This window comes from Oncorhynchus nerka, linkage group LG3 (genome assembly GCF_034236695.1).
Source record: "Oncorhynchus nerka isolate Pitt River linkage group LG3, Oner_Uvic_2.0, whole genome shotgun sequence".
NCBI lineage: Eukaryota > Metazoa > Chordata > Actinopteri > Salmoniformes > Salmonidae > Oncorhynchus > Oncorhynchus nerka.
The window spans coordinates 74,845,354-74,857,701 of NC_088398.1; the positions used below are offsets into that span (position 1 = coordinate 74,845,354).

A 12,348-nucleotide genomic window follows, 5' to 3' on the forward strand; every position below is an offset into this window, starting at 1 on the left:
TTGTTTTTAAGGACACATAAATGTGGCTCAACATCCCTCGTTTATTGATGGTGCTGGCTGTGCCAGGTTGGATCTGAATGCACAATGGATGTCCATTAAATTTCTCAAATGTCCGGTAAATTTAAATTTAAATCTTCCCTGTCATGTTGTCCGGCGCCAAATTATTCTGAAGGAAACTCTGAAATGGCATATTGTTTTTGTGGAGATTTAGAGATTATTCACAAGAAAATGTGTCACTAATTGGATGGAAACCTACACCGCATGGCCCAAAGTATGTGGACAACCATTTCAAATGAGTGAATTTGGCTTTTTCAGCCACCCCCTGTTACTGACAGGCATATGAAATGAAGCACACATTGACAGTAAATGAGCTCAGTGACGTTCAAAGTGACAACGTCATGGGGTGTCACCTTTCCAACAAGTCAGTTCATCAAATTTCTGCACACGTGTCCACATACTTTTGGCCAAGTAGTGTAGCTATAGACATCCTAAAGACTTGGGCTAGTGGCCTAGTCCAGTGTTACTTTGATTGTGCCTGCATATCATGGTTCACCAGCAGCCCCAAACTTCTAAAGAATAAGCTACCAGCCAAACAAGCTTTTAAGAATTGTACATAAACTCCCCTCTCATACTCATCTGGAGGTTGAGCATATTTTCATCTCTATTTTTTTATTTAACCTTTATTTAACTAGGCAAGTCAGTTAAAAATAAATGATTATCTTCAATGACAGCTTAGGAACAGTGGGTTAATTGCCTTGTTCAGGGGCAGAATGAAAGATGTTTACCTTGTCAGCTATGGGGATTCAATCTTGCAACCTCTCAGTTACTAGTCTAACGCTCTAACCCCTTGGCTACCTGCCACCACATATCTATGTATTGTGTCTCTATTTACAGTGGGGAGAACAAGTATTTGATACACTTCTGATGTTGCAGGTTTTCCTACTTACAAAGCATATTATTATTTACCTTTATCTAACTAGGCAAGTCAGTTAAGAACAAATTCTTATTTTCAATGACAGCCTAGGAACAGTGGGTTAACTGCCTGTTCAGGGGCAGAATGACAGATTTGTACCTTGTCAGCTTGGGGATATGAACTTGCAACCTTTCTGGTTACTAGTCCAACGCTCTAACCACTAGGCTACCCTGCCGCCCCGGTAGAGGTCTGTAATTTTTATCATAGGTACACGTCAACTGTGAGAGATGGAATCTAAGACAAAAATCCAGAAAATCACATTGTATGATTTTTAAGTAATGAATTTGCATTTTATTGCATGCAATAAGTATTTGATACATCAGAAAAGCAGAACTTAATATTTGGTATAGACACCTTTGTTTGCAATTACAGAGATCATACGTTTCCTGTAGTTCTTGACCAGGTTTGCACACACTGCAGCAGGGATTTTGGCCCACTCCTCCATACAAACCTTCTCCAGATCCTTCAGGTTTTGGGACTGTCGCTGGGCAATACGGACTTTCAGCTCCCTCCAAAGATTTTCTATTGGGTTCAGGTCTGGAGACTGGCTAGGCCACTCCAGGACCTTGAGATGCTTCTTACGGAGCCACTCCATAGTTGCCCTGGCTGTGTGTTTCGGGTCGTTGTCATGCTGGAAGACACAGCCACGACCCACCGTTCAAAAAATGCAGAACCAAGAACAGATACAGCCCTTGGTTCACTCCAGACCTGACTGCCCTCGACCAGCACAAAAACATCCTGTGGCGGACTGCAATAGCATCGAATAGCCCCCGTGATATGCAACTGTTCAGGGAAGTCAGGAACCAATACACGCAGTCAGTCAGGAAAGCTAAGGCCAGCTTCTTCAGGCAGAAGTTTGCATCCTGTAGCTCCAACTCCAAAAAGTTCTGGGACACTGTGAAGTCCATGGAGAACAAGAGTACCTCCTCCCAGCTGCCCACTGCACTGAGGCTAGGTAACACGGTCTCCACCGATAAATCCACGATTATCGAAAGCTTCAATAAGCACTTCTCAACGGCTGGCCATGCCTTCCGCCTGGCTACTCCAACCTCGGCCAACAGCTCCGCCCCCCGCAGCTCCTCGCCCAAGCCTCTCCAGGTTCTCCTTTACCCAAATCCAGATAGCAGATGTTCTGAAAGAGCTGCAAAACCTAGACCCGTACAAATCAGCTGGGCTTGACAATCTGGACCCTCTATTTCTGAAACTATCTGCCGCCATTGTCGCAACCCCTATTACCAGCCTGTTCAACCTCTCTTTCATATCGTCTGAGATCCCCAAGGATTGAAAGCTGCCGCAGTCATCCCCCTCTTCAAAGGGGGAGACACCCTGGACCCAAACTGCTATAGACCTATATCCATCCTGCCCTGCCTATCTAAGGTCTTCGAAAGCCAAGTCAACAAACAGGTCACTGACCATCTCGAATCCCACCGTACCTTCTCCGCTGTGCAATCTGGTTTCCGAGCCGGTCACGGGTGCACCTCAGCCACGCTCAAGGTACTAAACGATATCATAACCGCCATCGATAAAAGACAGTACTGTGCAGCCGTCTTCATCGACCTCGCCAAGGCTTTCGACTCTGTCAATCACCATATTCTTATCGGCAGACTCAATAGCCTCGGTTTCTCGGATGACTGCCTTGCCTGGTTCACCAATTACTTTGCAGACAGAGTTCAGTGTGTCAAATCGGAGGGCATGCTGTCCGGTCCTCTGGCAGTCTCTATGGGGTGCCACAGGGTTCAATTCTCGGGCCGACTCTTTTCTCTGTATATATCAATGATGTTGCTCTTGCTGCGGGCGATTCCCTGATCCACCTCTACGCAGACGACACCATTCTATATACTTTCGGCCCGTCATTGGACACTGTGCTATCTAACCTCCAAACGAGCTTCAATGCCATACAGCACTCCTTCCGTGGCCTCCAACTGCTCTTAAACGCGAGTAAAACCAAATGCATGCTTTTCAACCGATCGCTGCCTGCACCCGCATGCCCGACTAGCATCACCACCCTGGATGGTTCCGACCTTGAATATGTGGACATCTATAAGTACCTAGGTGTCTGGCTAGACTGCAAACTCTCCTTCCAGACTCACATCAAACATCTCCAATCGAAAATCAAATCAAGAGTCGGCTTTCTATTCCGCAACAAAGCCTCCTTCACTCACGCCGCCAAGCTTACCCTAGTAAAACTGACTATCCTACCGATCCTCGATTTCGGCGATGTCATCTACAAAATGGCTTCCAACACTCTACTCAGCAAACTGGATGCAGTCTATCATAGTGCCATCCGTTTTGTCACCAAAGCACCTTATACCACCCACCACTGCGACTTGTATGCTCTAGTCGGCTGGCCCTCGCTACATATTCGTCGCCAGACCCACTGGCTCCAGGTCATCTACAAGTCCATGCTAGGTAAAGCTCCGCCTTATCTCAGTTCACTGGTCACGATGGCAACACCCATCCGTAGCACACGCTCCAGCAGGTGTATCTCACTGATCATCCCTAAAGCCAACACCTCATTTGGCCGCCTTTCGTTCCAGTACTCTGCTGCCTGTGACTGGAACGAACTGCAAAATCGCTGAAGTTGGAGACTTTTATCTCCCTCACCAACTTCAAACATCAGCTATCCGAGCAGCTAACCGATCGCTGCAGCTGTACATAGTCTATTGGTAAATAGCCCACCCATTTTCACCTACCTCATCCCCATACTGTTTTTATACTGTTTTTTTTATTTATTTATTTACTTTTCTGCTCTTTTGCACACCAATATCTCTACCTGTACATGACCATCTGATCATTTATCACCCCAGTGTTAATCTGCAAAATTGTATTATTCGCCTACCTCCTCATGCCTTTTGCACACATTGTATATAGACTGCCCATTTTTTTTTCTACTGTGTTATTGACTTGTTAATTGCTTACTCCATGTGTAACTCTGTGTTGTCTGTTCACACTGCTATGCTTTATCTTGGCCAGGTCGCAGTTGCAAATGAGAACTTGTTCTCAACTAGCCTACCTGGTTAAATAAAGGTGAAATAAAATTAAAAAAAATAAAATAAAATAAAAATCTTCAATGCTCTTACTGAGGGAAGGAGGTTGTTGGCCAAGATCTCGTGATACATGGCCCCATCCATCCTCCCCTCAATACGGTGCAGTTGTCCTGTCCCCTTTGCAGAAAAGCATCCCCAAAGAATGATGTTTCCACCTCCATGCTTCACGGTTGGGATGATGTTCTTGGGGTTGCATTCATCCTTCTTCCTCCAAACACGGTGAGTGGAGTTTAGACAAAAAGCTCTATTTTTGTCTCATCAGACCACATGACTTTCTCCCATTCCTCCTCTGGATCATCCAGATGGTCATTGGCAAACTTCAGACGGGCCTGGACATGCGCTGGCTTGAGTAGGGGGACCTTGCGTGCGCTGCAGGATTTTAATCCATGACAGCGTAGTGTGTTACTAATGGTTTTATTCAGGTCATTGACCAGGTCCTGTCGTGCAGTTATGAGCTGATCCCTCACCTTCCTCATGATCATTGATGCCCCACAAGGTGAGGTCTTGCATGGAGCCCCAGACCGAGGGTGATTGACCGTCATCTTGAACTTTTTCCATTTTCTAATAATTGCACCAACAGTTGTTGCCTTCTCACCAAGCTGCTTGCCTATTGTCTTATAGCCCATCCCAGCCTTGTGCAGGTCTACAATTTTATCCCTGATGTCCTTACACAGCTGTCTGGTCTTGGCCATTGTGGAGAGGTTGGAGTCTGTTTGATTGAGTGTGTGGACAGGTGTCTTTTATACAGGTAACGAGTTCAAACAGGTGCAGTTAATACAGGTAATGAGTGGAGAACAGGTGGACTTCTTAAAGAAAAACTAACAGGTCTGTGAGAGCCGGAATTCTAACTGGTTGGTAGGTGATCAAATACTTATTGCATGCATTAAAATGCAAATTAATTACTTAAAAATCATCATGTGATTTTTTTGGATTTTTTAGATCCTGTCTCTCACAGTTGAAGGGTCATGTGATTTTTTTTATTTTTTTACTTTGGGTGGGGTGGGGGGGGGAATCTGTCCCCTAGATAAACTGATTTCATATTTTTCAGCTGATATAGCCTATAGCCTATTCCACGGAATTGTCTTGTCAACGTATATTATTGGTTGAGGTATTTATGCTTCTGAATTAATTTAGGCTATGTTTGTCAAAGGGAAGATTGTCCAGTTATCTGATCAAGACTTCAATCATGAATCCTGCTATGCTTCATTAATGTCATCTGTCTAGAGACATTTCAACATATAGCCGAGTCAAAGACTATGTTTCTACCCTCTGTGGGAAATGTCTATATGAAACGACTGTGTGTAGCCTATCCATAGTCATTGCATTCGTAATTTGTGAGAGAGTGGATCAAATTCAGCCAAAATTTGATTAAGGCAGTGTAGGCCTATTCGAATCATATGGGGTCATGAGCATTAACACCAGCTGAATTCTCCCTCCGTCGTTGGCCCCGGTGCCATATACTTTACCGGTTTGACATTTATCACGTGGCGACGAGGCTCAGCCCTTGAACGAATAGCGAGGGAAAAGGCAGAAAGATGATTGGAGAGATGGTCGAGTGGAGTAGTAGGCAACACGGAATTATAGCCTCTGATTCCGGACCTCAAACCAGTTTTACGGTAGGCTAACCTACCAGACAGAATCTTAGCCGATTCCTAGACTGGTTTCCGGGAGCGGACTGAGCGGGACTATGGAAGAGGTCTACCGTTTTACTCGCAGCCCTGCGTGGGAGGAACTGGTCGGTAGTTTATTTAAAATAACTAAGGATTTCTAGTGAAATATTATAGTGGATATAGATATTTCATTTTGGTTAGGAGACTAAAGAGAAAAATAGAAAACGATTGACGTTTTTATCCCAATTTAGAATACTTTCTAAATATTTTCTCGTCACCATTCCGATCAGTCATTTTTGGGGAGAACTGAATTCCTTTGATTTTCGGAAGATCAACCCCAATTGTAATTTGCTGTAAAAAAAATATATATATTAAACTATAGAACAGTCAGATTGATGATTAACAAAGTGAATCTTTAGAAACACGGAAATGTATCTCATTCGGCTAGTTAGCTGTCTATGTGTGAGGCTGGGAAGTTGCTATTCAAGTAGTTAATTGTATGTTCACATTTAACCCATGTAGCCTTAAGATACAGCATTATATACGATTTAATAATAAATCAGACTCTTTCGATACGAATGGCCTTTTCTATGTATTTTGTTTTTAAGTCACACATTTCGTGAGACTATGCATGGCTTCTCTTGTTACATTTTCGCAAAGTATCCAGTGTCATTTAGCCTGAGCAATGGGATGGTTTCTCTACAATCGCAAAACCATTGCAATGTAACCCGTAGGTTACATTTTCCAGTTTGAAAGAAATACCCTCCCAGCCCCGTAACGGCGACTCTGTGTCATCTTCGCTTCAGACTCGATAGTGGTTGACAATATGTTTATAGGCCTGTTTATAAACGTGAAATAGTGTTGTGTTGGAAATATTGTTTTCTTTATCGCACATGCCTTTTTAGACTTAATATAACATCCATGTCATTATACTTGGTCACAATTTGGAAAATAGGCAATTTATATATCACTGTGTTCCTGGTATAGGCTAAAATAAATAGTTACATTGTCCGAGTAGTTTGGCTGTTCATTTTGCTCATATTTTTGAGTGGGCTTTTCAATCGGTTACAGTTACAGTAGGCTACCCGCTGGACTGCTTCTGTTGCGGCCACTAGGGCCTTCCATGGCGATGTCCACTGGTTGTTGGCTGGTGGTGCGTCTGTAGCTGTGTGTAAGGAGGGCAGCCTACTGAGCCTAGGCGGTCTTTAGCCTCAGTCTGATCTGAGCATGTAGGCTGGAACCATAAACACATCCTGAAGCAAGCTTTACCCTAGTAAACCCCACAGCACCGAGACATGCTACATCCCCATGAGCTCAGCCGCGGACGTATGTTCTTGGATAGATCTCGGTTCTTATAGCGCCAGTTATAGGTTTGAGAAGCGGGAGGAGATGACCGCGAGGAAAGCCGCTTTTCAACCGCTGTCCAGCTCTCGCATCCCGGAGAGGAAGGGAGCGGCTGACCGGGTGAAGACTAACTCCGACTGGTCTTATCCTTTCTCCCAACAGGAGCCGGAGAAAGGCCAATCAACAGCAGGGATCCATGCCCATGTGGTCGGGGCTGTCGGGGGTTCTGGGGCCGTGGATGAGTCGTCAGACAGCGAGGGAGAACAAGAAGGCCCGCAGAAACTCATTCGGAAAGTGTCGACCTCCGGACAGCTCAGAAGCAAGGTAAGAAAAGACACGTATGTTTATATGTCTGGTGCCAGTCTCGACTTGATTCATATTTTGGAGGCATAGGCTACATTATTTTGCAGTGTGCGCTATCGTGCGTCTGTCTTGTGGTGTTGTATCGGTAGCCTAGTCCATGTTGCTTTCATGGAAGGCAATATCAACTGATAACACAGTTTGACTTTGACAACCAGCACGCATGATTCTGAATGTCACATATTCAGTCATTTTATGTAACATTTGACCATAGAATAGAATAGAATAGAACACCTATCGAAAATAAACTTTGGAAAGCATTGTGAGCTGTGGAAAGCATCCCGCATTGTTGTTTGATCTACAGGTAGCCGTTTTGTTTTGAGACAGTTGGAGCGCTATTATAGCCTAGCCTGCCTATTATAGCCGAACTTAGTACACTTTTACTTTCAAATTATGGAGATTTGTTTTCAGTGTATTAAGTTGAACTTTTTCCGTGAAACAACTGAAACTGAAACTGTATGATAACCAAAACTAAGCTACAGCATAGAGGATGGTGGAGTTCCACCTGACAGACTGACATACATTCACTTTACACAGACACACTATATATGAGTCTCTCTTCTCCCATCAGAAAATAGACACTTAATTATTGACATGTCCACTCCACCCTGCCTTTGTTATTAAAGTAACGGTTTATATTTAGACATGGGACACTGGGTTGGAGCACAGGGCTTTGTTATTAAAGTAACGGTTTATATTTAGACATGGGACACTGGGTTGGAGCACAGGGCTTTGTTATTAAAGTAACGGTTTATATTTAGACATGGGACACTGGGCTGGAGCACAGGGCTTTGTTATTAAAGTAACGGTTTATATTTAGACATGGGACACTGGGCTGGAGCACAGGGCTTTGTTATTAAAGTAACGGTTTATATTTAGACATGGGACACTGGGTTGGAGCACAGGGCTTTGTTATTAAAGTAACGGTTTATATTTAGACATGGGACACTGGGTTGGAGCACAGGGCTTTGTTATTAAAGTAACGGTTTATATTTAGACATGGGACACTGGGTTGGAGCACAGGGCTTTGTTATTAAAGTAACGGTTTATATTTAGACATGGGACACTGGGCTGGAGCACAGGGCTTTGTTATTAAAGTAACGGTTTATATTTAGACATGGGACACTGGGCTGGAGCACAGGGCTTTGTTATTAAAGTAACGGTTTATATTTAGACATGGGACACTGGGCTGGAGCACAGGGCTTTGTTATTAAAGTAACGGTTTATATTAAGACATGGGACACTGGGCTGGAGCACAGGGCTTTGTTATTAAAGTAACGGTTTATATTTAGACATGGGACACTGGGCTGGAGCACAGGGCTTTGTTATTAAAGTAACGGTTTATATTTAGACATGGGACACTGGGCTGGAGCACAGGGCTTTGTTATTAAAGTAACGGTTTATATTTAGACATGGGACACTGGGCTGGAGCACAGGGCTTTGTTATTAAAGTAACGGTTTATATTAAGACATGGGACACTGGGCTGGAGCACAGGGCTTTGTTATTAAAGTAACGGTTTATATTTAGACATGGGACACTGGGCTGGAGCACAGGGCTTTGTTATTAAAGTAACGGTTTATATTTAGACAAGGGACACTGGGTTGGAGCACAGGGCTTTGTTATTAAAGTAACGGTTTATATTTAGACATGGGACACTGGGTTGGAGCACAGGGCTTTGTTATTAAAGTAACGGTTTATATTTAGACATGGGACACTGGGCTGGAGCACAGGGCTTTGTTATTAAAGTAACGGTTTATATTTAGACAAGGGACACTGGGTTGGAGCACAGGGCTTTGTTATTAAAGTAACGGTTTATATTTAGACAAGGGACACTGGGTTGGAGCACAGGGCTTTGTTATTAAAGTAACGGTTTATATTTAGACAAGGGACACTGGGTTGGAGCACAGGGCTTTGTTATTAAAGTAACGGTTTATATTTAGACAAGGGACACTGGGTTGGAGCACAGGGCTTTGTTATTCTCATTTACATTGAAGTCCTTTTGCAGACATTCTTATCCAGAGCATCTTACAAGAGCAGATAGGGTTATGTGTGGTCATTAGCTTACCTGACAATAGAACACATTCCTGAAGTAGGCTAACATCTTGTCACAGGAGTCTAAGAGGCTCAAGTAGAATCGTTGAAGAGACATTGTCTCTCACTTACCAAACGATTGTAGAAAAGAGCGTGAAATTGTGCATGTTCGTTTCGATAATTGAGGGCTACTGTGTGTACAGTACCGAAACCTTATGCCTCAATATATACTACACACAATGTGCACGGTTATCTTCACTGTATTGGCCTGGCAATAACTCCGGTGTAGTACATTTACCTATAGCGCTGCATGGCGCTTATTCAAGTCACAACATATTGCAGATAGAAATGAAACTATGTTTGTATGACAGAGATGTATGATCTGTCTATATTCTGTTCTGTAATCACAAGGCTACATTTATATTAGAAGTCGTCAGAAGACTGTTGTATCTACAGTATATCAGACAGCTACTTTTCATTTGACCTACGGTACCACTCAGTGTTAGTAAAGCTACTGTATAAACACTGTTGATGTAGTTAGTTGTGTTATAGCTGTGTTATAGTCGTGTAATTGTTACATTGCAGTTGTGGTGTATTGTAATAAGCAAAGTGAACTGAAGATGATGTGTGTAATGTTGTTTGAAACTTTAAAATAGCTAGAGAAATCGTCAGATTTGGGCAGAAGAGAGAGATGGGATGAGTGACTTGTATCTGAATGCAGAAGTATATCTCTGTCTACCTGCATGTGTTCCCGGGCAGAAGATGGTGTGTGTGTGTGTGTTGGGTGTGTGTGTTTGTGTGTGTTTGCGTGTGTGTGTGTGGTGTGTGTGTGTGTTTGCGCAGAAGGGTATTAATGGAGCAGCACACTGGCTCTGTGTGTTGTTCCAACTCTGGTTGTTTGCTCAACCTGTGTGTGTGTGTGTGTGTGTGTGTGTGGTGTGTGTGTTTGGTCACCGCCTGAATCACTGTCTGTCTGAGGACATTCTGCCCCTCTTTCGCCCGCCATCTATCTGGTTGCCCAGGACAACCACCACATCCCTGTCCCCTGATTGACTGGCACCATGGCAACGCTGCCTGAGGAAGACCCTGGTAGGCCAAAAGACATTGTACCATGGGTTTTCTGTTCTGCCGTATGTGTTATAGACAGTAATTACCAGGTTTCAGCCAACTAATGATAATATGGTAATTTACCTTTAGCAGGTGCCATTATTCAAATCATCATAATATATGTAGGCTACAGTAAATATATGGTACTTTACAGTTAGAACGTTTAGTTACTAAGGACATGGTTCTTCAGTATATGATCCAAATCTCTGGGGTTGTGTAGGGTTTTTACTAACTTGGACTTAGTGTGTAGGGTTTTTACCAACTTGGACTCAGTGTGTAGGGTTTTTACTAACTTGGACTCAGTGTGTGGGGTCTTTACCAACTTGGACTCAGTGTGTAGGGTTTTTACTAACTTGGACTCAGTGTGTAGGGTTTTTACTAACTTGGACTCAGTGTGTAGGGTTTTTACTAACTTGGACTCAGTGTGTAGGGTTTTTACTAACTTGGACTCAGTGTGTAGGGTTTTTACTAACTTGGACTTAGTGTGTAGGGTTTTTACTAACTTGGACTCAGTGTGTAGGGTTTTTACTAACTTGGACTCAGTGTGTAGGGTTTTTACTAACTTGGACTCAGTGTGTAGGGTTTTTACTAACTTGGACTCAGTGTGTAGGGTTTTTACTAACTTGGACTCAGTGTGTGGGGTCTTTACCAACTTGGACTCAGTGTGTAGGGTTTTTACTAACTTGGACTCAGTGTGTAGGGTTTTTACTAACTTGGACTCAGTGTGTAGGGTTTTTACTAACTTGGACTCAGTGTGTAGGGTTTTTACTAACTTGGACTTAGTGTGTAGGGTTTTTACCAACTTGGACTCAGTGTGCAGGGTTTTTACCAACTTGGACTCAGTGTGTAGGGTTTTTACCAACTTGGACTCAGTGTGTAGGGTTTTTACTAACTTGGACTCAGTGTGTAGGGTTTTTACTAACTTGGACTCAGTGTGTAGGGTTTTTACTAACTTGGACTTAGTGTGTAGGGTTTTTACTAACTTGGACTCAGTGTGTAGGGTTTTTACTAACTTGGACTCAGTGTGTAGGGTTTTTACTAACTTGGACTCAGTGTGTAGGGTTTTTACTAACTTGGACTCAGTGTGTAGGATTTTTACCAACTTGGACTCAGTGTGTAGGGTTTTTACTAACTTGGACTCAGTGTGTAGAGTTTTTACCAACTTGGACTCAGTGTGTAGGGTTTTTACCAACTTGGACTCAGTGTGTAGGGTTTTTACTAACTTGGACTTAGTGTGTAGGGTTTTTACTAACTTGGACTCAGTGTGTAGGGTTTTTACTAACTTGGACTCAGTGTGTAGGGTTTTTACTAACTTGGACTCAGTGTGTAGGGTTTTTACCAACTTGGACTCAGTGTGTAGGGTTTTTACTAACTTGGACTCAGTGTGTAGGGTTTTTACCAACTTGGACTCAGTGTGCAGGGTTTTTACCAACTTGGACTCAGTGTGTAGGGTTTTTACCAACTTGGACTCAGTGTGTAGGGTTTTTACTAACTTGGACTCAGTGTGTAGGGTTTTTACTAACTTGGACTCAGTGTGTAGGGTTTTTACTTACTTGGACTCAGTGTGTAGGGTTTTTACTAACTTGGACTCAGTGTGTAGGGTTTTTACCAACTTGGACTCAGTGTGTAGGGTTTTTACTAACTTGGACTTAGTGTGTAGGGTTTTTACTAACTTGGACTTAGTGTGTAGGGTTTTTACCAACTTGGACTCAGTGTGTAGGGTTTTTACTAACTTGGACTCAGTGTGTAGGGTTTTTACTAACTTGGACTCAGTGTGTAGGGTTTTTACTATCTTGGACTCAGTGTGTAGGGTTTTTACTTATTAGGCTAGTCAGTTAATAAGAACAAATTCTTATTTTCAATGACGGCCTAGGA

At 43.1% G+C, this 12,348-nt stretch overlaps 1 protein-coding gene across 3 annotated transcripts in view; it reads left to right on the forward strand.

Annotated features, from left to right (window-relative positions):
* The first annotated feature begins 5,581 nt into the window (after positions 1-5,581).
* The window catches only part of LOC115116727 (diacylglycerol kinase eta-like), a 143,150-nt gene continuing 136,383 nt past the window's right edge, over positions 5,582-12,348 (forward strand). For 2 of the 3 annotated variants that reach the window (XM_065015810.1, XM_065015819.1), the window contains exon 1: positions 6,819-7,298. In XM_065015810.1, coding sequence (XP_064871882.1) covers positions 6,939-7,298 — 360 coding nt within the window. In that variant the 5' untranslated portion in view covers positions 6,819-6,938. Of the gene's footprint in view, positions 5,756-6,818; positions 7,299-12,348 lie in introns of those variants that run through there. The other variant, XM_065015816.1, reaches the window with a different exon arrangement.